Source organism: Phocoena phocoena, chromosome 11 (genome assembly GCF_963924675.1).
Source record: "Phocoena phocoena chromosome 11, mPhoPho1.1, whole genome shotgun sequence".
NCBI classification, from domain to species: Eukaryota; Metazoa; Chordata; class Mammalia; order Artiodactyla; family Phocoenidae; genus Phocoena; species Phocoena phocoena.
In genome coordinates this window covers 99,548,440-99,573,445 of record NC_089229.1, presented here as the reverse complement: position 1 = coordinate 99,573,445, position 25,006 = coordinate 99,548,440, and the positions used below count along the sequence as shown (strand labels likewise).

The 25,006-nt window shown below is 40.3% G+C and overlaps 1 protein-coding gene across 1 annotated transcript in view; it reads left to right on the top strand.

The window, feature by feature from the left end:
• Positions 1 to 25,006, top strand: part of KDM5A (lysine demethylase 5A) — a 78,599-nt gene that overhangs the window by 39,090 nt on the left and 14,503 nt on the right. The window contains exons 15-24 of the mRNA XM_065887294.1: positions 4,823 to 5,004; positions 5,389 to 5,513; positions 5,951 to 6,101; positions 7,424 to 7,538; positions 9,446 to 9,801; positions 13,395 to 13,533; positions 16,148 to 16,327; positions 17,902 to 18,063; positions 19,717 to 20,268; positions 20,654 to 20,797. Coding sequence (XP_065743366.1) covers positions 4,823 to 5,004; positions 5,389 to 5,513; positions 5,951 to 6,101; positions 7,424 to 7,538; positions 9,446 to 9,801; positions 13,395 to 13,533; positions 16,148 to 16,327; positions 17,902 to 18,063; positions 19,717 to 20,268; positions 20,654 to 20,797 — 2,106 coding nt within the window. The remainder of the gene's footprint in view (positions 1 to 4,822; positions 5,005 to 5,388; positions 5,514 to 5,950; positions 6,102 to 7,423; positions 7,539 to 9,445; positions 9,802 to 13,394; positions 13,534 to 16,147; positions 16,328 to 17,901; positions 18,064 to 19,716; positions 20,269 to 20,653; positions 20,798 to 25,006) is intronic.

Below are 25,006 nucleotides of genomic sequence, written 5' to 3'. Positions count from 1 at the left end.
GTATTTTATTATTTGTTTTAACAAGACTTTTTTTTTTCGAGTGTTTTAAGTTCATAACAAAGTGAGAGAAGGTCCAGAGAGTTCCCATTTATCCCCTGCCCCGCCCATGCACAGCCTCCTGTGTTACCAGTATCCCCCACCAGAGAGGAACGTTTTTTACAATTGATGAACCTAGGCTGACGCATCATAGTCACCCCAGATCCATAGTTTATATTATGGTTCGCTCTTAGTGTTGTGTATTTTATGGCTTCGGATGAATATATAATAACATGTGTCCATCATTAAGGTATAACTCCCCTGTGTATCTTCTCTGCCCCCCAAACCCCTGGCAAGCACTGATCTTTTCACTCTCTATAGCTTTGCCTTTTCCAGATTGTCGCATAGTTGAAATCATACAGTGTCACCTCTTCTGAATGCCTTCTCTCACTTAGTAATATGTGTTTAAGGTTCTTCTGTGTCTTTTCATGGCTCAACACCTCATTTCTTTTTGGCACTGAATAATAATTCGTTGTCTGGGTGGTTTATTTAACCATTCACCTACTGAAGGACATCGATTGCCTCCACGTTTTGGTAATATGAATAAAGCTGCTGTAAACGTGTGTGCAGGTTATCGTGTGGACGTAATTTTCAACTGTTTGTGGGCTCTCTATTCTGTTCCATTGATCTATTTGTCTATTTTTTCGTTAATACCACCACATTGTCTTGGTTACTACTGTAGTTTTTATAGTAAGTCTTGAAGTTGAGTAGTGTCAGTCCTCCAACTTTGTTCTTCTTCAGTGTTGAGTTGGATATTATGGGTCTTTTGCCTTTCTATATAAATTTTAGAATTAGTTTGTCAATATCCATAAAATAACTTGCTGGAATTTTGATTGGGATTGCACTGAATCTACAGATTTAAGTTGGGAATAAGTGACATCTTGACAGTATTGAGTTTCTCTATCTGTGAACGTGGAATATCTCTCTAATTACTTAGTTCTTTGATTTCATTCATTAGTTTTGTAGTTTTCTTCCTTGTACATATTTTGTTCAATACCTTAGTACAGTTAAACCTTGAACAATATGGGGGTTAGGGGTGGCAACCCTCCACTGAATTGAAAATCCACATAGAATTTATAGTCAGGGCCTTCCACGGTGGTGCAGTGGTTAAGAATCTGCCTGCCAATGCGGGGACATGGGTTTGAGCCCTCGTCTGGGAAGATCCCACGTGCCGCAGAGCAACTAAGCCTTTGCACCACAACTACTGAAGCCTGCACACCCTAGAGCCTGCGAGCCACAACCAGCGAGACCATGAGCCACAACTACTGAAGCCTGCGCACTCTAGGGCCTGCATGTTGCAACTACTGAGCCCACGTGCTGCAGCTACTGAAGCCTGCGTGCCTAGAGCCTATGCTCCACAACAAGAGAAGCCACCGCAATGAGAAGCCCACGCACTGCAACAAAGAGTGGCCCCCACTTGCCACAACTAGAGAGAAATCCCACGCACAGCAACGAAGACCCAATGCAGCCAAAAGATAAATAAATAAAATAAAATTACTGAAAAAAATTTATGGTCAGCCCTCTGTATACGCTGTTCTTTTGCACACATGATTCTGCATCTGTAGATTTAGCCAACCACAGACTGTACAGTACTGTAGTATTTACTATTGAAAAAAAATCCGAATGTAAGTGGATCCACAGAGTTCAAACCTGTGTTGTCCAAGGGTCAACTGTATTTCATTTTTAGGAGTGCTAATGAAATGGCATTATGTTTTTAATTTCACATTCCACTTGTTCATTGCTGGTATATAGGAAAGAAATAGACTTTTTTTTTTGCGGTACACGGGCCTCTCACTGCTGTGGCCTCTCCCGTTGCGGAGCACAGGCTCCGGACGCGCAGGCTCAGCGGCCATGGCTCACAGGCTCAGCTGCTCCGTGGCATATGGGATCTTCCCGGACCGGGGCACGAACCCACGTCCCCTGCATCGGCAGGCGGACTCTCAACCACTGTGCCACCAGGGAAGCCCAGAAATTGACTTTTGTATATTAACCTTTATCCTGTAACCTAGCTATAATTGTTTATTTTAAGAGTGTTTTTGTTGATACTTTCAGACTTTCTCCATAGATGATTTTGTCATCTGTGAACAAAGATGGTTTTGTTTCTTTCTTCCCAATCTGTATACCTTTTATTTCCTTTTCTTGTCTTAATGCTTAGCTAAGACTTCCAGAACGATGTTAAAAAGGAGTGATGGGAGAGGACGTCCTTGCCTTGTACCTGATGTTAGTGGGAAAGTTTCTCATTAAGTATAATGTTAACTATAGTTTTTTTTTTTTTGCGGTACGCGGGCCTCTCACTGTTGCGGCCTCTCCCATTGCGGAGCACAGGCTCCGGACGCGCAGGCTCAGCGGCCATGGCTCACGGGCCCAGCCACTCCGTGGCATGTGGGATCTTCCCAGACCAGGGCACGAACCCGTGTCCCCTGTATCGGCAGGCGGACTCTCAACCACTGTGCCACCAGGGAAGCCCTATAGGTTTTTTTTAATAGATACTCTTTATCAGGTTGAAGAAGTTCCACTCTATTTCTAGTTTATTGAGAGTTTTTATCAGCTATAGGAGTTGGGTTTTGTTAAATGTTTTTTCTGCATTTATTGATGTGATCCAGTGATTTTTCTTCTGAAGCCTATCAGTAGGATTACTTTAATTGATTTTTGAATGTTGAACCAGCGTTGCATACCTGGGATGAATCCCACTTGATTGTGGTGTATATACAGTGTTGGATTCAATTTGCGTACATTTTATTGAGGATTTTTGCATCTGTGTTCACGAGAGAAATTGGCCTACATTTTTCTTTACTTGTGATGTTTTTGTCTGGTTTTGGTATTAAGGTAATGCTTGGCCTCAGAGAATGAGTTAAGAAATATTCCCTCTTCTTCCATCCTCTGAAAGAGATTATAGAGAATTGGTATAATTTCTTCCATAAATCTTTGGTAGAATTCACCAGTGAACCTGTCTGGGTCCAGTGCTTTCTGTTTTTGGAGGTTATTAATTATTGTTTGAATTTCTTTCTAGGTACAGACCTATTCAGGTTGTTTGTTTCTTCTTGTGTAGGTTTTGACAGCTTGTGTCTTTCAAGGAATTGGTGGGCATAGAGTTGTTCTTAGTATTCCTTTATTATCCTTTTAATGTCCATGGCATCAGTGATGTTCTCTTTTATTAGTTAGCCTGGCTAGAGGCTTATCAATTTTATTGAATTTTTCAAAGAACCAAGATAAAACGAACGGAATTCTTTTTTTTTTTTTTTTGCGTTACGCGGGCCTCTCACCGTTGTGGCCTCTCCCGTTGTGGAGCACAGGCTCCGGACGCGCAGGCTCAGTGGCCATGGCTCACGGGCCCAGCCGCTCCACGGCACATGGGATCTTCCCGGACCAGGGCACAAACCCGTGTCCCCTGCATCGGCAGGCGGACTCTCAACCACTGCGCCACCAGGGAAGCACAATGACTGGAATTCTTCACTGTAAAACTTCTCTGATCTGTTAATATGCTGGTATTTGTTAATCTCTAAGTTGGAAGGGATATAATACACAGCATTTACCTTCCGCCAAATTTACTTCTTTATTTACTGGTGTGTAAGTACCTTGCTCAAGTAAGTAGAAACTGTAAACGGAACCCCCTTGTCTATTAAATGGAAGTCTTTGTAAAATGCACTTCAAGTGCTTTTACTTTCTTAAAGTGGCATGCTGAATTTGATAAGCTTTTTTTTTTCAACTTTGATATTTTTTTATTGACATATAGTTGATTTACAATGTTGTTAATTTCTGCTATATGGCAGAGTGATTCAGTTTTACATATATACTTTTTTACATTATGGTTTATCACAGGATATTGAGTATAGTTCTTTGTTCTATACAGTAGGATATTGTTGTTTATCCATTCTGTATATAAAAGATTAACTTTCTTGGGAATTCCCTGGTGGTCCAGTGGTAGCACTTTGCACTCTCACTGCTGAGGGCCCAGGGTTCAGTCCCTGGTCGGGGAACTAAGATCCTGCAAGCTGCAGTAGGGCAGCCAAAAAAAAAAGAATAAAATTTGTTAAAAAAGATTAGCTTTCTTTTCGATGCCTTTTTGAAGTAGATTATATTTAGATTTGCATAGTTTAATTTTACATTTCTTTATCCTTGTATATGTTTGATCAGTGTTATTTTTAGATTATAAGTTACTAATATTTCTGGTTCAAGGGTATATTGTCCCTGGGGACAGTAATTTTTATTTTCAATTTATCTTTTTCTTATTTTATATAGGAAACAAAACCACATAAGACAAACAGAACTTCGTGAATTATTATGTAGTAAACTTTGTTGTCATCACAGTATGGTCAGGAAATCGAACTTTTATCAGCTAGCCAATATTTTGTAATAACTATAAATAGAGTGTAACCTTTAAAAATTGTATATACAAAAAGGCCTTTAGGGCAAAATATATTAGAAAATAATACTAGTAAATACAAAAATATTGGCTTACCGTGCAAAAAAACAATCTGTCAGCCATCTTCAAAGTACCTCCCAATTATAGATTCCTTTCCTTCCCTCAAAAAATGACTTAACATTTGTAGTAATCATTTCTTGCATTTAAAAATGTTTCCTCAGTCACATGTGCATTCTTAGACACCAAGGTTTAGTCTTGCTCATAAAAAAAAAAATTGGTGGTGTGTTTAGAAAGTATTTTGATGATGTGCCATTGTACCTCCCATGTTTATATTGTCAGAGTAGAAAAAAATTTAATAACTTAAGTTCTCTGATGCTCGAAAGACTGGAAAGACTTGATGTAGTGACATCAATTGTATTTCAGGGCGTCCTGATGTCGGAAGAAGAAGTGTTTGAACTTGTTCCCGATGATGAGCGACAGTGTTCAGCCTGCAGAACCACCTGTTTTCTCTCTGCTCTCACGTGTTCCTGTAATCCTGAGCGGCTTGTGTGTCTCTACCATCCAACTGATCTGTGCCCCTGCCCCATGCAGAAAAAATGTCTTAGGTATCCAGAAGTTTCTTGTAAAACTTCTGTTACCGTCTTTTAAAATTAATGTCAGTACTGTCCTGTGTGAAGCCCTTCCCTGTGTTTGGACTGGTAACCTCTTGTCTGTTTGCTTCCTTGCTTGAGGACCAGCGCATTAAAGTTGGCCCTAAACTTGGCACCTAAAGTTAGTTATTTTATCAAGTTGATTTCACATGTTCCTTGTCTCTCCCTGAATTAAAACTCTGTGGGCTTCTTAGATTTTCTCTTTATGTGTATACCAAAACCCCGTTCCCCTGGCCATTTTACTTTCCTTAAGCTGATTGTATGTCAATTTTAATTTATTTTCAAGTTCTTGGTTTTTGGAAATTTTTATTTTCTTGTGTGGTGTTTTTTTTTTTTTAGATATCGCTACCCATTAGAGGACCTCCCTTCTCTGCTGTATGGTGTGAAAGTCAGGGCACAGTCGTATGACACTTGGGTCAGTCGTGTTACAGAAGCATTAGCTGCCAACTTCAGCCACAAGAAAGGTTAAGTTTCTTCCTTTTCTAAGCACACACTGAAATGGTTGTCACTTTGCAAGAGGCGTTGTTTTGTTTTCCTCCAGGAAGGAGAAATCCTAGGCTTCATATGAGATTTGAGACTAATGGGTTGGTTCACTACAGAATTAATTTCCTGTTTGAGAATCTTCTTTTAAGTGAAAAAGTTGATGTAAAATGGGACAAATAGCTAACTTGCAGCAGATGTATCATATATTTTTGGGAACCCCATTGTTACCAGTGGACTAACATTAAAGGCTTATTGAGAAAGAGAAATTGTCTATAAGGATTAGAAACGAGCACCTGGTCATAAGCTTTTATTGTATTGGTGACATTTGCACGGCTGTGATGTGTTTCTGCTAATTGGTTGGTGAATGGTTTTTTATTTTCTGTGGTCATAGTATATGGCTTTTAATTTATTTTTACAGATTTGATTGAATTACGAGTAATGCTGGAAGATGCTGAGGATAGGAAATATCCAGAAAACGATCTCTTTCGAAAACTCAGGGATGCTGTAAAAGAAGCGGAGACCTGTGCTTCTGTGGCTCAGCTGCTTCTGAGCAAAAAGCAGAAGCACAGGTAAGACTAAGAAGAGCTGAGTTCTCCAGTGGTTTTCTGTTTTGTTTTCTTTTGACCAGAATAAAGGCAAAGTCTTAACTGGCCTGTGAGGCCCTGCCCTGTCTTTTGAGGCCGTGTTTTCCCTCCCCCAGTGATGCCCTAACCATGTCTCCTGGTCTCCCTTCTTTCTTGCTCCACCCTGAGCCCTCTCCCTCTGTTCTTCATATACACCAGTGTCTCCCTGCTTAAGGCCTTCACGCTTGCTCTTGGCTCTGCTTGGAGTTCTCTTCCCCTGATACCCAGGTGGCTTATTCCCTCACTTCTTTCATGTCTTTTATAGACGTTGCATTCTTGGAGAGGCCTTCTCTGATAACCTCTGTAAAATTGCAGCCTTTTATTCTTTTTCCTGCTTTGTTTTTCTTGTGTCCCTGTCACCTCCTGATAGATGAATTTACTTATCTATTATCTTATCTCCTTCTTCCTTTCCCAGCCCCACTAGAAGGTATGCTAGAATAGAATGTTGGGGATTTTCATCCTTTTTCTTATTGCTGTGCTTTGAAGCATGCCTGGCACTGCGTAGGTGTGCACTAAGCCTTTGTAAATAAACGACACTACAGGCTGAAGGCAGGTGGCAGCAAAGAGTAACCTGGGTGCCGGGGAAGCTGTTGTTACAGAGCTGGAAGTATGTGCCCTTAATTTCATGTAATTCACGTGTGTTTAATTCCCTGTGGTGTTGTTTCTTAGTAATTCCAACACGTTTCTTGTATCTGAATGCCTTTTTCTATAGCAGTTCACATTGGGTCTCTAATTACTTTATATTTTTTTTATATTCTGTTTTATCAGAGAACTTTTCTTAGCAACATCAATCAGTGACTCTTCACCTGTCATTGGGTCACTGACCCCCTTGGAGCATCTGGCGAAAGCTTAAAGACCCTTTTCTTAGAAAAATGCACATACTGACATAGTTTTGAATCCGTTTCTGAGGGTTTATAGTCTCCTAAGCCAGGTTTTAAAGGTCCTTGTTCTATATCTTAAGTTTCTTGAGGTAGAAGATTTAGTTTTATCAGTGAACTTAACATTTTACTGTGAGGAATTTATTAAATGTTTGAAATGTTTAATACTTGTGAGATTGGAAGAACTGTAACTTGGAGAGTTGAATCTTTGAGTCATTACCCGAAGAGCTAAACACTTAATTTGGAAGTGATCACCATTGCAGTGAAATCCCTCAAACACTAGTATTCTGGGATTTCTTGGGTTAGAATTCTAAAGAGACTAGAAACCCCTTTGATATGGGAATGACTGTGAATTTTTCTTACTTACGTCTCAATATTATTTCACATCAGGCAGAGCCCAGATAGTGGGAGGACTCGGACCAAACTGACAGTGGAAGAGTTGAAGGCCTTTGTCCAACAGCTTTTTAGTCTTCCATGTGTCATCAGCCAAGCTCGACAAGTAAAGGTGGAGTATCACATTCTTTTTTGGGTAATATCCTTTGTAGTATGGGCTCCTGTTTTGGGTAAAGAGAATAGTGTATCTAGATTGGTTTTTTTGTTCTGTTTGTTTCTTTTCTCAATTAAGTGCTGCTATTTAAGGATTTTTAGTAGGCAATAAGAACTCTTGGCTTCATTCTTAGTCTTTGATTCCCCCTTTAGAATTCTGGAACTAAGCCTAGTTTAGAATATTTTTTTCTATATTAATTTTAAGCCAGAACCTCCGTTTAACTTAGATGTAATTGAAATGTAAAAAATTAGTTAAAGGAATCTGAATGTATCAGCGATTACTAGTTCATGAACTTTTAAAAATGCAGAACTCTGAAATTACCAGGACCCTCATGGTTTAATGAATATGTAAAATCTCAAAAGTATCAAATACATGAATCTGCATAGTTAGTAATCTTTCGATAGTTTGTGGTGTGTTTTTGTGATTTGGCGATGGCTGTGTATCTAAAATGGTTTTTACCAAGATTATCAACCGTGAAATCCAGTATCAGTTGTGTTGTCTTAACCCCATGTCATAAGAGCGTTTTGCTGGTTGACCATGCTTTCCTTCCTGAGAGACTTTCTTTTCTAAACACCTGACACCATACTCTCTGGTTTTCTTAGATTCACAATTCACAGTTCCTTCTCTTTAGGGAAGCTCTTTGATTTCTCCTTGGCTTGGCTTCTAAGTTTGGAGTATACTGGGAGTCTTGGCCCTTTCTTTAATAACTTCTTTGGTGACGTTAAATATCACCTATGTCCAGCTGATTCCCAGCTCTGCCTTTCTTCTTTTCTGCAGACTCGTACATCCAGTTGCATACTCTGCATTTGCCTTTGGCAGACTAAAAGACATCTTAAAAGCCTTCTAATGAATCAAAATTCTTGATTCCTTTGTTTCCCTTATGCACCACATTCCATCTCTAAACAGGTGTTCCTATTGTATTATTTCCAAAACGTCTCCCAGAGTGAACTAGTCATCACCTCCACTGCTTCAGTTAGGCTCTGAACCACTGGAATCTGCCACTTAGGTTACTGCAACAACTTCTTAACTGGTCTCTGTTCTTCTGCTCTTGTCCCCGAAAGTTTATTTTTTATTCAGTAGCCAGAGTGATTATGTAATAAAATAGGAATAAAATCATACTGCTTCCATGTGGTTAAAATCCTCCCAGTGATTCCCCAAAGCCACTCAAATGAAATGCAAACTCATTGTAATTAATCTACAAGGCACTATGTAATCTGACCTCTGCTTATTCCTTAACTACTTTCTCCTGCTTCCACTTTGCTCCCCATCAGCCACTTAGGAGCAAGACACAAGCTCATTCCTCTTTAAAAGCTTTTGCAGTGATTATTTGCCCTGCCTGAACTACTCTCTTCCAGGTCTCCATGCGGTTCCCTCCTCTACCTCCTCATTTTAGTTTTGGCTCATCTGTCTTTTGTGACCGTCATTGCAAAGTAATATGCCCCTCCCCCCCATTCCCTCTGATCACTTTTGTATTATATCGTATTGTATTGCCCCATTTCATTTTCATAGCACTTAAAACTAACCGAAACATTTTATTCATGTCTTCACTGTCTGGCCACTTACATTAAAATATGTGTTCCTTGAAGCCAAAGACTTTGTATTTTTGTTTAATGCTGTATGCCTAGAATAGTGCCTGTAACTAAGTCAGCAGTCATTAAATATTTTTTGAGTGAATTAATCATATTTAAAAGTAGGAGTATGTAATTACAGAGAAACATATTTTTGCCTTTATCATATCTGTTTGGTGCTATGATGCTGAGATTAGATAGTCTAGAATTTGGTAGTTTGCCTGAACTGTATGTATTCCATACTCATTTTGTGTCTTTTAAGTTTGTTTTTTGTTTTTTTTCTTTTGATCTTTTCAGAATCTGCTGGATGATGTGGAAGAGTTTCATGAACGTGCTCAGGAGGCCATGATGGATGAAACCCCAGATTCTTCCAAACTGCAGATGTTGATAGATATGGGCTCTGGTCTCTACGTGGAGCTACCTGAATTAGCCCGACTAAAGCAAGAGCTACAGCAGGCTCGATGGTTGGACGAAGTACGACTGACCCTGTCAGATCCACAACAGGTCACTTTGGATGTCATGAAGAAATTGATAGACTCTGGGGTGGGGTTGGCACCCCACCATGCGGTGGAGAAAGCGATGGCTGAGCTTCAGGAGCTCCTCACGGTCTCTGAGCGATGGGAGGAAAAGGCCAAGGTCTGCCTGCAGGCAAGGTGAACACATACGTTGGTGACTGTCACATCTTTAATAACTAGATTAGAGAGTGGAAGGGAGGAGGAACATGAGGGTCTTAATTAAATGTTTTGTGCCTTCCCTGACTGGTCACTAAGTTACCAGATTGGGCTGCATACAGACAGTTCCAAGTATTGTGTGCACGCTGTGTGCAGAGCACTTGTTTTAATAAGAGCCCTTCCATTACTGATGCTCTAGTTAGGAGCTAAGAAATATAAAGCTGTGTTGCAGTATGTTGTTAACTGAGAGGTCCAGAAAAATCCTAGAAGGATTCAGAGGAGGAGAGGTCATTATTAGCCTAGGTGGTCAGAAGAGACGCTTGAGAGAAAGGTAAGAACTTACATAGAGCCTTGAAGAATGAGTGGGATTGAAGTGGAAGGGGAGGTAAGAGAAATGTCCTAAGCTAGGCTTAAGGAATGTGTAGGATGTGCTTAGGTGACAGAAGTGAAGTGGTCTTCACATGAGTGGGGGATTCATGCAGGAAAGTAGAGGGAGATATGACAGTCAGGCAGGAGAGCGTGAGGTGTTAGCATCGGCACCCGTTGGACTGGTGGGATTGAAGTACAGTGTCCATCAGTTTGACGGTAATGCTCTTTTGAAAGTGTTTTTTCAGCACTTATGATTAGTGTGTGTGTAATTTCCTTTGTGAGGATGAGGAAGCCGGGACACTTACAGAGATCACGTAGCTGTCAAATAACAGCACAAGCGTAAGCCTTTTCCGCTTCACTCCAGCGTCTCCACGTACTTAACTGCTTCGCCAGTCACGTAGTTTGCATGCAGTTTGATAGGCTTTCCTGCAGATGATTTGATCAACACGGTTCTGTTCAGCCAGGAGAAGGCTCCGTGTGTGCTGGATGCCAGATGCCACTGAGAATATATAATAAAGTTTATAGCTTTTCCTGTCTGAAGCATTCAGATCACTCTATGTCTTCAGATTCATGGTAGTCCTAGGAGGTGGGAGCATATTAAATGGGAAAAGTTAAATAACTTGGGAGTGCAGACTATGATTTGCTACACCTGATACAACTGACAGTCGTCTGCTGAGTGAAATTTTATTGCTATTAATACTTGAAAATTTTCTTTTTCCCATTTTCCTACATTTAACCAGCTTTAGTGATTTTTGCCTCCAGAATGCCTTTTGAATCTCTCTTCTTCAACTCCACTGTCACTGACCTAGTTACGTAACTGTTACATTTTTCCCTCGATCTTTGCAATTCAGTGAGTATTTATGGAGTACCTACTACACGCCAGGTGCTGTTTCTAAGAGCTGTGGAGGCCATAGGGAAAAGGCACAAGGTCCCTGCTCTAAAACAGAGCCAACATAGTGGGGAGAGACAGGTGAATAAGTGAACGAGTGTGTGAATTTCAGATAGTGTCGTGAAGGGAATAAAGTTGGTAAAGAGAGGACTGATGGCGTTGGTGGGGATAGTGGAGGTGAATCCTCCCTTTTCTAGCTCCTGTTGAGTTGTCTTTCTGAAACGCATACTTCGTATTCTTCGTCTCTTAGCATTGGTTCACTGTCACCATTCCTTTCTGGATATCTTCCTCCTTTGTCTTTGACCATCTCTCTGTGCCTCTTTCAGAATGGCTTTCCTCAAGATTCTGGCCTAGACCACTTCTCACTCTTTACACCTCCTTGGAAATTTCATCTTAATTTCTTGTCTCCATTTACCATCTTTATACTGATTAATGTCAAATTCTCATCTGTAACATAGATTTTTTTTTATAGATACCGTCTGCCTGTTAGATAATTCCATAGGATGTCCCATTGGTACCTCAAATTCCCCATATTCAAAATTACCCTTGTTAACTCCTTCCCATGCTCTTTCCCTTTGTTCCTGTTTTCTTTGACTTACACCCTCTTTCACTTATTTGAACGAGCCAGAACTTTGGAAATTAACTTTGACCCCACCCTTCTGTTTCTTTGCCGTCAGACTCAGTTAGCTACCAAGTCGTGCTGATGATATTTCCTCAGTGTTTTTCACTTTCATTCTTTTTCTCTGGACTGTTGTTACGGATGGCTTGGATCACAGCACCAGGTTCTGTCTATGACCTCACCCCTCAGTAAGCCATTGTCCACACTGAAACTAGTATTTTCCTAAAATACAGCTGTGACTGTTTGACTCCCTTGCTTAAAGCCCTTCACTGTTTCCCATTCCCCTTGGGATGAAGTTCACATTTCCTTAACCTGACTTATAAGGCCATCTGTAATCTAGCCCTTTGCTTAAATATCTACCCTCACCCCTTGCCATCCTCCCTCTTGCATTCTGTGTTCTAAACATAGTGATTCGTCCCCCCGTTCTTCAGACCTGCCGTGTTCTGTCTTGTCTCTGAACCTTTGCACATGTTTATTTTATTCCCCTGTGGAACACTCTCGCCCTCTGCCCAACCCCTGTGGTGCACCTCCACCACCCCTACCCGGTGTCTGGTCCCAGGTTTCCTGACTAGTTCCTATTCAGAAAGGGTAAGCGAGCTTAGAGGTCACTTCTGGGAATTCTTCCTTCACTACCAAGTCAGTTAAGTTCCCCTACTGTATATTCTGATAGCATCTTTACTTTCCTTTAGCATTGCACTTACAGTGTATCGTAACTTTTTATTAATAATCACCTCCCCCCAGATGAAAGGGTTTCTGAGGCGAGGACTCTGTCAGTCGTGTGCATTCATCATCTCTAGGACCTAGCACAGTGCCCAGCACATAGCAGGATTCACGGATGGTCAAACTGTTTCCACGCTCAGTAGCTTCCTGTTGCTCACATAGGAAAATTCATGTCTCTCAAGACCTCTCAACCTGCGTCTTTCTTTCCTGCCAAGTTCCCTGCTTCTTGCTTTTACTCCTGCCCCACCTCCCATTCTCACCATCCCCCATCTTAAACTTATTTTTAATTTTTCTCTATGTCTTTGTTCATTATATTCCTGTTGTTTTTCCTTTAACCCTTCACTTGACCAAATTGTACTTCTTCTTTAAGGCCTAATTCAAAACCCTTCTCAAGTCCCCCAGGCAGAATTAATTACTGCTTCCGGTGGTAGTGAACCTATAGTAATTTGTTCTTAGTTCTCAGTACAAGTATCATTCTTACCTTGTATTTTGATGAGTTGAGGATAAGGTCTATGTTTTCTTCATCTTTGTGTAACAAGGTGTGAATGAAAGTAGTTGAATTAAATATACTTGGTCAACGTTAATGGATTTCTAGACTACTGCTTTCTACATAGCTGTTTAATATGCATCTCTGACAATTTCAGATATTGTGGAGAACTAAAGTAGAAGTAATTTAGTGTAGTGAAAAAAAGAGCATGGGATCTGAGATTCATTCTGAGTCAGTGTTTCATGTGTGCCATTTACTACTTTAAATGACTTTGGGGAAAATAATTGACCTACTTTGACTTAAACTTTTCTTGTCTGTAAAATAGAAATAGAGGTAATACCTGTTTTGCCTCCCTTATAGGATTATGGTAAGAATTAAGTGAAGTCGTGTGTATGAAAGTTCATTACACATTCTAGAATGTTATTTAAGTGTTGGTAGTAGTGTTTTGGCTTTTCCTCACGCATCTACACCCTATTTTTGTGTTTTTTAAGACCACGGCACAGTGTGGCAAGTTTAGAAAGCATCGTGAATGAAGCTAAGAATATTCCAGCCTTTCTACCCAATGTGTTGTCCCTGAAAGAAGCCTTACAAAAGGCTCGAGAATGGACAACCAAAGTGGAAGCTATTCAGGTAAAGAGCCTTTTGAATTGTCCTACCATTCAGGTAATGCTGTCTCATAGATGAATCCTTTAAGCCTTTAATTCTTTAGAATGGAATAACTGGACTAAAATAATTATGTATTAAAATTCACTTGTTTTTCCATCTGATTTTTATTTCAAAATATATATTACCTGTTTAAACGTTACTTGCTTCTGTTGACTCCCTGCTATGAAAGATGACAGAATTAGCCATTTAGTTAGTGCCTAGCAGTAGTTTATTTCCTGCTGTGTTCTTTGACTTCTTTGCCATGTACACCAATTACTTTTTTTTAAATTGTAGTATAGTTAATTTACAGCGTTGTGCTAGTTTCAAGTGTACAGCAAAGTGATTCAGTTATACATGTATTTGTATTCTTTCTCAGATTCTTTTCCGTTATAGGTTAGTACAAGATATTGAGTATAGTTGCCTGTGCTATAGAGTAGGTCCTTGTTGTTTACTTATTTTATATATAGTAGTGTGTATATGTTAATTTCAAACTCCTAATTTATTCCCCCCACTCCACCCTGCTGTCCCCGAACTACTTTTAAAATAAGTGGCAGAAAAAGAAACTGAAATCAACATTTACTGAACCCCACAATACTCTTGCTACTATTCTGGTTGTTTGGGAGCAGAAACGTAAGGGGAGGGTGTAAAGATAGAACCCTGGACCTCAACATTGCATATTCTGGTTGGCGAGACATATATCATACATCTGTAGTTCAAGACAATGAGCTAGGCGTTAGATAGAGATGAAAGTGTGCTTGAATACATAATTTTTCTTCTGAATTACAAAACCGTTAGGCAGCATTTACCGTATTGAGTATGTAAATACTGTTTATCGTAGAACTACACTGAAGGAAAAAGGAAGCCACCTCTCTCCCTAAGCTGCTGCCCTTAGGAAGAGTATTCGAAGTGTCAAGTTCTAGTGACTTCTCTTTTCAGTTGGCTTTTTCTGAGACCTGCTTAACTGCAACTCTTTCTGTTCTGTTTTTTAAAGTTATCTGTTTTCATCAGACAGCTCCTCTGTTTGTTTCGTCTTCGACCTATTTCAGGCAGTTGGTGGTTCTCAGATGACTGAGAACCCTTAGTTGGCTGCTTAGGATTGAAGGACCGAGCCTGCAGGTAGAGGTAGCTGTCATGGTTTTCCTGTGTGATTATAGAGGACTGTTCCTCACCAAACGCTTCCCTTCAGTGGGAGGACTGGCTTGTCAGCTCTAAGAGAGTGGACAGCTTCTTCTGCCTTTTAGGGTACGTCGCCTGGGAGAGGCTGTCTATGTCGGGGCTTAGCCAGAAGGTATTCTATAGTCAGATGGCTGTAGTTGGGCACGAAAGGGAGTAGTAGTAAATATATTTCTTGAGCCTATCTGTATCTGAGCTTTCTTTTCTCTTTCAATTATTCTCTTCTCTGTCTATTCTTATCCTAGTACCATAGTGATTTAATGATACCATTATAATATCTCTTATGGCTAGAACCTTCTCATTCTTTTTAAAAATTGGACTTAAGTTTCTTGTCTTTCCGTTTCATTGTAACTTCTAAAATGGATATATAGGCAAACATGTCAGGTAATACCTGGGAAGTAACTACTGGAATGTCGGTTTAGCACGAAACACTATGCCTTTCCTTCATAGCTTCTGAGTAGTGATGAATGTTATGGGGATATACACAGTTTCTTATAGGAAAGGTTATGTGTTCTGTCTGCTGGGGGATTGATGCACTCTGAGGTGTCGCGCTGAATTATTGTCTACAGGCTGCCAACCTACTACTTCTGATATTCTTGCCGAGTCCCTGGAATGGATTACTCGTTAACTCTCACTTCCTGTAATGATTCAGTTATTTAGTAAATTTAAAGCCGTATAAATTCGAAAAGCAATAATTACTTCATTATGTGGAAATATTGAAACATTGTGACTTAGAAGGAAAATATCCATTCTTGTGTTTGTAGGACATAAAATGGAGGTGGTTACCAGAACTAAAATACTGCTCTGTAGTAGTTGGAAAATTGTGAAAGGCTTTGAAACAGGCAGAAGAGGTTACTTATGTCCTTTCTGTAGAACGGTGGATGTCGTTCAGCGAACCATCCAGGATGGTTTGATTCTAGGAGTGTATGCCTTAGACTTTCTTTGACCAAGCTATTTTACAACTCTCTCAGTTGTTTAAAAATGATAGTAATGTGAATGAATTGGTCTGTAGAAAAGTAATTAAATTTGTAAGGAACAAATGATTTTCCACACTGTAGAAAAGATGATTCCATTGATGGGTATGATATTAAATACCTGTTTCCATCTACTAGCAAATTCCTTTCCTCATTCCTAATTGCATTTATATATGTTTGTTTTTAGATTGTCCTTTGAACTAGTTTTTACATCTCACTGGGTCCCTTGTTAATTAATAAAACAAAAATCTTTGACAGTGTGAATTTACGCAAACTTTTTTTAAAGGACGTTGGAAGGCTCTGTTAATTCAAGAGATATTGATACAGTTAGGTTCAAAGAATAATATTTAATGAAAAAATTAACGCTAAAGTCTTTGTGCGGTCTACCAACAATATATTGCCAGACTTTCTAAGAGATTGCAAACTGTGTAAGGATGCCCTTTGTTCTCCAGAGTGGCAGCAATTATGCTTACTTGGAGCAGCTGGAAAGCTTATCTGCCAAAGGCCGCCCTCTCCCTGTGCGTCTTGATGCGTTGCCCCAGGTGGAGTCACAAGTGGCGGCAGCACGGGCCTGGAGAGAACGGACTGGGAGGACCTTTCTTAAGAAGAATTCCAGCCACACGTTGCTCCAGGTGAGGGGCGGTTTACTTTATGTGTGTGCACTTCAGCACCCTCGTCAGGAGTTGCTGATGTAATGCCTGAGGCGAGGGTTGTTTTCAGTTTAGCCGGTCATGGTTACACAGGGGATTCCGTTTTGGGTAATATCAGATGTTGACCAGTAATCTGGAGCCTTGGGCAGACTTGTTTCCAGTTCATCTAATACTATGTCTAGAAAAAGAAGTCAGCCTGATCTTATCTCTGCTGTTATAATGGACTCTGTCACTGAAAGATCTTATTTCTCAGAGGCACAAATTTAAAAAAAATCTTTTTTAATTGAAGTATAGTTGATTAACAGTGTTGTGTTAGTTTCTGGTGTATAGCAGAGTGATTCAGTTATACATATATACTCTAGATTGATTGATTGATTGATTGATGGCTGCATTGGGTCTTCGTTGCTGTGCGTGGGCTTTTCTCTAGTTGTGGCGAGCGGGGGCTACTCTTCACTGTGGTGCACTGGCTTCTCATTGCGGCGGCTTCTCTTGTTGCGGAAAACAGGCTCTAGGCACGCAGGCTTCAGTAGTTGTGGCACGCAGGCTCAGTAGTTGTGGCTCGTGGGCTCTAGAGCACAGGCTCAGTAGTTGTGGTGCATGGGCTTAGTTGCTCCGCGGCATGTGGGATCTTCCCGGACCAGGAATCAAACCTGTGTCCCCTGCATTGGCAGGCGGATTCTTAACCAGTGCGCCACCAGGGAGGTCCCACAAGTATATATTCTTTTTCAGATTCTTTTCCGTTATAGGAAAGATAATGAATATATCTTTATATTCATTATATCTTCATTATATCTTCATCATTCAAGATGCTGAATACAGTTCCCTGTGCTCTACAGTAGGACCTTGTTGTTTATCTATTTTATATATAGGTAGTATGTATCTGTTAATCCCAAGCTCCTAATTTATCCCTCCCCCCATCTTTTCCCTTTGGTGACCATAGGTTTGTTTTCTATGTTTGTGACTCTGTGTCTGTCTTGTAAATAAGTTCATTTGTATCATTTTTTTTAGATTCCACATAGAAGTGATACCATAATATTTGTTTTTCTTCACTTAGTATGATAATCTCTAGGTCCACCTGTGTTGCAGCAAATGGCATTATTTCATTCTTTTTTATGGCTGAGTAATATTCCATTGTATATATGAGCCACATCTTCTTCGCCCATTCCTGTTGATGGACACTTAGGTTGCTTCCATGTCTTGGCTATTGTGAATAGTGAGAAGCACAAATTTCAATACTCAACCCTTTTTCATGTTCAACAGTTGAACATAGTAGTTAAGAGCCTAGACTTTGGAGTAAGATATTTTCATGTTTGAGGACTGGCTTCCTAGTGCTAACCCTGTGTCTGTGGGCAGGTTGTTGCCTTTCTGGTTTCCCTCGTTTGTACAGTGCCGATAATACCACCTACATCAGAGGCTCATTGGGAGTTTTGAATTAGATAATGCATATGAAGTTCATAAGAACGTGTCTAAGACATGTGAGTGGTCAGTTCATTTTATTTTCAGTTTTGAGATTTTTTTTTTAAACCAGAGCTCCATATTTGGTTTTATTTTTGTAGGTGCTTAGTCCCCGAACTGACATTGGTATTTATGGGAGTGGAAAAAATAGAAGGAAAAAAGTAAAAGAACTAATAGAAAAAGAAAAAGAAAAGGATCTGGACCTTGAACCTCTCAGTGATCTGGAGGAGGGATTGGAGGAAACCAGAGATACAGCCACAGTGGTAAGAAATTATGTAGTGCATCTTGAATTTGCTTGGTGAATACAGAATTCTGTGAAGGTATTAGCAGAATCACTGTTTTTTATGTTCTTAACTATTTTTATTTTTGTGTACTTTATCTTTGGCTTTATGGTTATACATATTTCACATCTTTTTTACTATTTGGAATCAAAGAATATAAAAAGTTTACTCTTCTCTCTCCCTAACATTGTCTTTTCCATCTCTCTTCTTTATTGTTATTTTAGTAGTCATCTAATATTCCATCAAGTTTTCCATACCTTGCTGAACACTTTTCTGATATTGACCATTTTTGTTGTTACTAGGAGTTCGCTGTTATGGGTAATAGCAAAGTGAACTGCTCTGTATAGCCTTTTCCTTTCTTCACATCACTTTCCTGCACTTGACTCTTAGGAATGGGATTTACTGGGCTAGAATTTCAGAGCATTTGTGCTTAGTGCTGTTGTGCTTTTCAAAGGACTTCTACCGGCTGACTGACAGCAGCTGCAATTTGCAGTGTCTACCTCTTTTAGCAGCATTCAGTAGCATAGTGAGTGTGCAATAAGATGTTTGTAGCTAATTAAAATTATGGGTTTTATTGGAGAGTAGGAGGAATATGTTACAATTACAAGGAGACTGAGGAAGTAGAAAATAAAATGAGTTTGGGCAATATGTAGTAGTAGTGAATCGCATATACTGAGTTCATATGGCTCTTTCTGCCTAAATGATCCTGTTTTGAGGCCGGTGGAAATAATTTCTTGTTAGAGAGCCTGCCCGATAAGTTAGTCTCGCCAGAAAAATAGCACTGGGAGTTATTTCAGAACTGCTTCAAAGCTGCCGGAGTTTAAAAAGAAAATGCCCCGACAATATTCATAATAATTAAATTTTGTTTTTATATACTTTTTTGAAATGAGTTACATAAAACCTTGTTATAATTAGTCATCAGGCTTTGTTATTCTTCTTCTACATAAGTTGGAAAGTCCTAGAAAGAAATAAAAATTGGTTTGTATCAGACTTTCCCCCAGAGAATGAATGACAAGGGGGTGAGGAGTCAGTATTGATTGTTTATCTTGTGCCAGGCACCAAGTTAGGCACTTCCATACGTTATCTTATTGAATCCTTAAAACAGCAAAAAGAGGTTAGTAGTGTTCTCATTTTTCGGAAGACTGAGATTCAGAAAACTTGTAACCCGGATCAGGAGTCTATTAAGTGCAAGAGCCAGGCCTCATACCAAGGCTGCTTGATTTCAAGGCATACCATCTTCCTACTGCACCCTATAGAAGAATTAAAAAGTACTCCACTGATGCGAATTGTGAGTACTTGTGAATTTTGCAGATGAGGGATGTTTGCACAGAAACTGTCATGCTGCCCCAAGTTTTAAGAAATTACTGATTTTTTTTTTTTTTAAAAAGGACAATGCTTTGGACTTCCCTGGCAGTCCAGTGGTTAAGACTCTGTGTATCCAGTGCAGGGGGGGCGGGTTCAATCCCTGGTCAGGGAACTAAGATCCCACATGCTGTGCGGTGTGGCCAAAAAAAAAAAGACAGTGCTCTGTCACCGTGAGGCTACAACATGGAGGTGATCCCTTAGCCTTGAAGATTTGGTACTTTTGGGGTATTTTGCAGTGACTCCCTTCACTTACATGTTTGTTGTACACAGGTGGCAGTTTTCAAAGAACGGGAGCAAAAAGAGATTGAAGCCATGCATTCCCTCAGAGCAGCCAACCTAGCCAAGATGTCAATGGTAGACCGCATAGAAGAAGTAAAATTTTGCATTTGCCGCAAGACAGCAAGTGGGTTTATGCTCCAGTGTGAGCTCTGCAAAGACTGGTTTCATAACAGCTGTGTTCCTCTTCCTAAGTCAAGTTCCCAGAAGAAAGGGTCTAGCTGGCAGGCCAAAGAAGTAAAGTTCCTTTGCCCTCTCTGTATGCGGTCTCGAAGACCTAGGCTAGAGACCATTCTGTCCCTCCTGGTATCCCTTCAGAAGTTGCCTGTACGGCTGCCTGAAGGAGAGGCCCTTCAGTGTTTGACAGAACGTGCAATGAGTTGGCAGGACAGGGCACGGCAAGCCCTGGCCACAGATGAGCTGTCCTCTGCCCTGGCCAAGCTCTCTGTGTTGAGCCAGCGGATGGTGGAGCAGGCAGCTCGGGAGAAAACTGAAAAGATCATCAGCGCAGAGCTCCAAAAAGCCGCTGCCAATCCAGACTTACAGGCAAGTTTAGAATTTTCTTTTTTTTCCTGTTTCATGGGATAATATTTGTCAGTGTGTAAGTAGTAAATCAAATCTATCTTACCAGTAGATTAGGAAAATAACAGTAAGTTGCTAGCAACTATATTACGCATAATTTCCTCTTTGCACGTACGCCCACAGGATTTTCTTTGGGTATATACGTAAGGTTGTCTCAGTGAAGTATTACCTGGAAATACCATTCAGGTGGACCTTAGCATTATAATCAAATAATTTGATCTGTACTAACTGTTGAATTCTGTTAGCCAGTTTGCAGTTTTGTTAGGTTTTGGTGGTCTTAAGCATACATTAATTCCTCATGTTTTTGTAGTGTGTCTCTCTGCTCATCTTGGGATTGCTTGTTGTTTAGGGGCACTTGCCTAGTTTCCAGCAGTCTGCTTTTAACCGGGTGGTGAGCAGTGTATCTTCTTCCCCTCGGCAAACGGTGGACTATGATGATGAAGAGACGGATTCTGATGAAGACATTCGGGAGACATACGGCTGTGATGCGAAGGTAAGTACAGGGCAGGCCGTGTGGGCACATACCTGATCACTGAGTTTGTTCAAAACAGCTGTTGAACACTGGTGTTTGAAGCCTGAGAGTGGAAGAGAAAGCTAGTCGTCTCTCTATCCTAGTTGATGGTGATAGCATTTTTTCAGTGCTCCAAAAAATATATAGATTGATGAAACTTAATTTTTTTTTAAAGGATGGAATTTTTAAAAATCTGTATTTATTTCCCTCACCCTGAGGCTTAGAGGGACTAGAAAAATTATACATTTAAGTTATTGAAAACTTTCGTGGCTGATGTCATTGTTTTTTCCTTTGGGTTAAAGTCTCTGTAGTTTTAAGAATCCCATTCTAGCTTTGCTTCGAGTCTTTTTCTCTGATCTCCTATCTGAATGGTGCTAGACAGCATGTCATATTCAGGGATGGGTTACACTTGGGCCCCTGGTTCGAATTTGTGGAGTTACAGTCACAGTTAGAACAAAGTATTTGCCCTCAATATGATTGTTTTCATAATGACACCACACTGGGATGAAGGGAAGGTTTTGGCAAGGTTTTGTGTTGGATCCTTTTGGCCTTTTATTGTTGTTTTGTGTCATGCCCAAGACCTTTGTCTTTTGTCTAGTAACAACATCATGATCTAGGCAGACACTCTGCCAGCTTACAGTTAATCTCTTGATCTTTTTTGTGTTATTCTTTGTTGAGCTAATGTTTAGCATCTATGCCAGTAACCGGGGAGTTCGTACTCTGATGTATGAAGAAACTAAGGTGCCTTCTCTTCCCAGTCTGTTCACTGTCTTGTCCTTTGTCTTTTCAGCATACTAGGTAAGCTCATTCTTAGAGCATGAATACCATCGGCATTAGAACTCCCAGGATATAAAGTTAAACCATCCGTCATAGATGCTTGTAAATTACCCACTGGAAAATGTTTTTATCAAGATAAAAATGGATCAAGGGGATGTTTTAATGAGGGAATTTTAAAAAATTACATGAATTTAAAGACTTGAGAAAAGTTGAAACTTGAATTAGCATTTAAAATAAGGTTCTAGGGCTTCCCTGGTGGCGCAGTGGTTGAGAGTCCGCCTGCCGATGCAGGGGACATGGGTTCGTGCCCCGGTCTGGGAAGATCCCACATGCCGCGGAGCACCTGGGCCTGTGAGCCATGGCCGCTGAGCCTGCGTGTCCGGAGCCCATGCTCTGCAACAGGAGACACCACAACAGTGAGAGGCCCACGTGCCGCAAAAAAAAAAGGTTCTAAGTGACTTCCCTGGTGGCGCAGTGGTTAAGAATCCACCTGCCGATGCAGGGGACACGGGTTCGAGCCCTGGTCTGGGAAGATCCCACATGCTGCAGAGCAAGTAAGACCATGTGCCAGAACTACTGAGCCTGTGCTCTAGAGCCTGTGAGCCACAACTACTGAGCCCACGTGCCATAATTACTGAAGCCTGTGCGCTCCAGGGCCCGTGCTCTGCAACAGAGAGAAGCCACTGCAATGAGAAGCCTGCGCACGGCAAGAAAGAGTAACCCCCGCTCGCAGCAACTAGAGAAAGCCCGTGCACAGCAACGAAGACCCAACGCAGCCGAAAATAAAATTAATTAATTAAAAGTATAATAAGGTTCCTAAGCACCTTGTTATCCTTGTGGTTAATGACCATCTTTATTTATAAAGTTGGTAGAATGATCAGGAGCAGCTGAAAGGGAATGCTGCCCACGCCACGTATAAGTTAGCCAGTACTAGAATTGCCTGTTTGCCGTGGCTTAGAGGCCCTCAGTACTTCGGTTGTTATCTTTCTAGCACATTAGGTATCAACCAGCACTCTAGAATTGCTAAACAGGATGGACTTCGCTTGGAGGCAGATTGGTAACCTATGAAAACAAAACATCACAGGTATTACATGATTTCAGGGCTAGGGATCAGAGCAGTGGTTGATTCGGTTGTAGGGAGTAGTCCTCTGTTTGCAAAATATATATGGGGGTCTTAACTTACAGCCTGAGGAGAGGGTGTTCGCAGGGTAGAAAGATAAGATTATGGATTTTATAATGTTAGCAGTGTATTTGACAGCTTAGGACAGTGGAAGAATGGTGGCAAGACATGGTAATTCAAGGTCAAATTTACCTTGACGGCGGTATCTTTGTACTAAAAAAATTATACTCTTGAGGATTTTCCTATAGCGCAAGCACCGATTGTGTAATGAAAACCTTATTGGCCAGTTTATTTGCAGTTGGCTTGGTGATTTTTCCCTTTATATGATCTCCCCTGCTTGTGACCATGCAATCATCCTTAAAATAGTTCAAATTTAATGTCTTTGCTAGGATGAAGAGCCCCTGCCGGTTTAGGAAGAAGAGTAGGTAATTATAAAGAAAAATAAAATCAGTCATTGATTCTAGTTATCATAGCATTGAAATGTTTAAAACAGACAGTGTGTGCTTTGCACTGTTTGATGACTTCATTTTGCATGTGATACCCTGTGATCACTAAAATAATCGGAGCAAGCAATTCAAGAAACTCGTTAGTTAGGAAAATCTATGTGAAACAAAGTCTGTCACAGATGTCTTGTGATTGTGTCTGGGATAACCTTTCAGATATTCACATGATTATTTCCTTTTAAGGCATAGTGTTTACCTTTACTGGAACTGCCTGTCCATATTACAGTTTATATTTTTCAAATGCGTACATGTGTACAATTACACACCAGAAAGGAGGGTACAAAATAGTAGTAGGTGTTATCTCCCAGGAAGTTCTTTTTTTTATCCCGGTAATTTCTTAATTTACAGAAAGGCAAGTTAAGCAGTTGGATTCTTTCATTTTTTTTTCTTCTCTATGCTTGTTAACACTTGGGTGGCTTGAGCTTTGGTGGAAATGAAGTCCGCTATATACGAACCTTCAAGTTGCAAACTTTGAAAGATGCGAACGTGCATTTGCGTATCCAGTCACCTAAGTTTGTTCACGTGTCTGGTGTACATTGTCACATGTGTGACGGCTAAGTCCGCGCATGGGCTTAGTTGCTCCGCGGCATGTGGGATCTACAAGTGGTTGTGCTTTTGTGTACTTTACTCTATGGTGCTGTATAGAGTACAGTAGTACAGTATCTTTATTTCAAGCCCAGCACGTCCAGAAGCAAGCGTAAAAGCTGGTACTACTGTACTTCTCAAGGTACTGTATTTTTAAAAGGTACTATAAGATTAAAAATGTTTTTTTGTGTGTGTTTGTTTGTTTTTTATGTATCTGTGTGAAAACTGTTATAAACCTATTACAGTACCGTACTGTATAGCCGATTGTGTTAGTTGGGTACCTAGGCTAACTTTGTTGGACTTAGGAAGGTGCTCTCGGAACAGAACTCGTTCGTATGTAGGGGACTTACTGTAGAGTAGACTTTGTCTGAGACTTTAGTCCTGCTAATATCAGATAAGGTGGAGTGACAGATCTGTGTGTGAAACACATTTCTCACTGAGAAGCCATTCCTCCTTTCTTGCATATTTGCCATTAGTGGGACTGAACTGTAATTTTCCTTCTTAGGAAGAGTAATTTGTTTAAGCTTGCTGTTATCAGTTGTTTTACCTTCAGCCTATCTGTGTCTTTATATTTATAATGCGTCTTTTGTAGACAGCACATGTGGTAGGGTTCTTTTTGGTGTGTCATTCTGCATATATATGCGTTTGTAAAATATATAGTTAAATCTTGGTTTTTAGGCAGTATTACAATCTCTGTCATTTAATTGGGGGTGTTCATTTACATTTAATGTAATTGTTGACATGGTTGGATTTAAGTTGACCATCTTTATTTTTCATTTTTTTCTGTTTTTGTTCCTCTGTTGCTTTTTCCTGCCTTCTTTTGGGTTAATTGACAATTTTTTTAAGGTTTCATTTTATTTCCTTTATTGGCTTCTTACCTATACCCCTTTTTATTTTTTATTTTTTTCAGTGATTGCTCTGGGGCTAACAATGCCTCTTTAACTTACCAAAGTCAGTGAGTACTTCTTCATATTTCATACTTCACCCTGGGGAAGTAATTTTTTTTTAATTTATCTTTACCTGTCTTTACTTTCCATCATTATTTTCTATGTATCTTTCTATCTATTTATTTATGGCTGCCTTGGGTCTTTGTTGCTGCACGCAGACTTTCTCTAGTTGCAGCGAGCGGGGGCTACTCTTCGTTGCAGTGCATGGGCTTCTCATTGTGGTGGCTTCTCTTTGTTGCGGAGCACGGGCTCTAGGTGC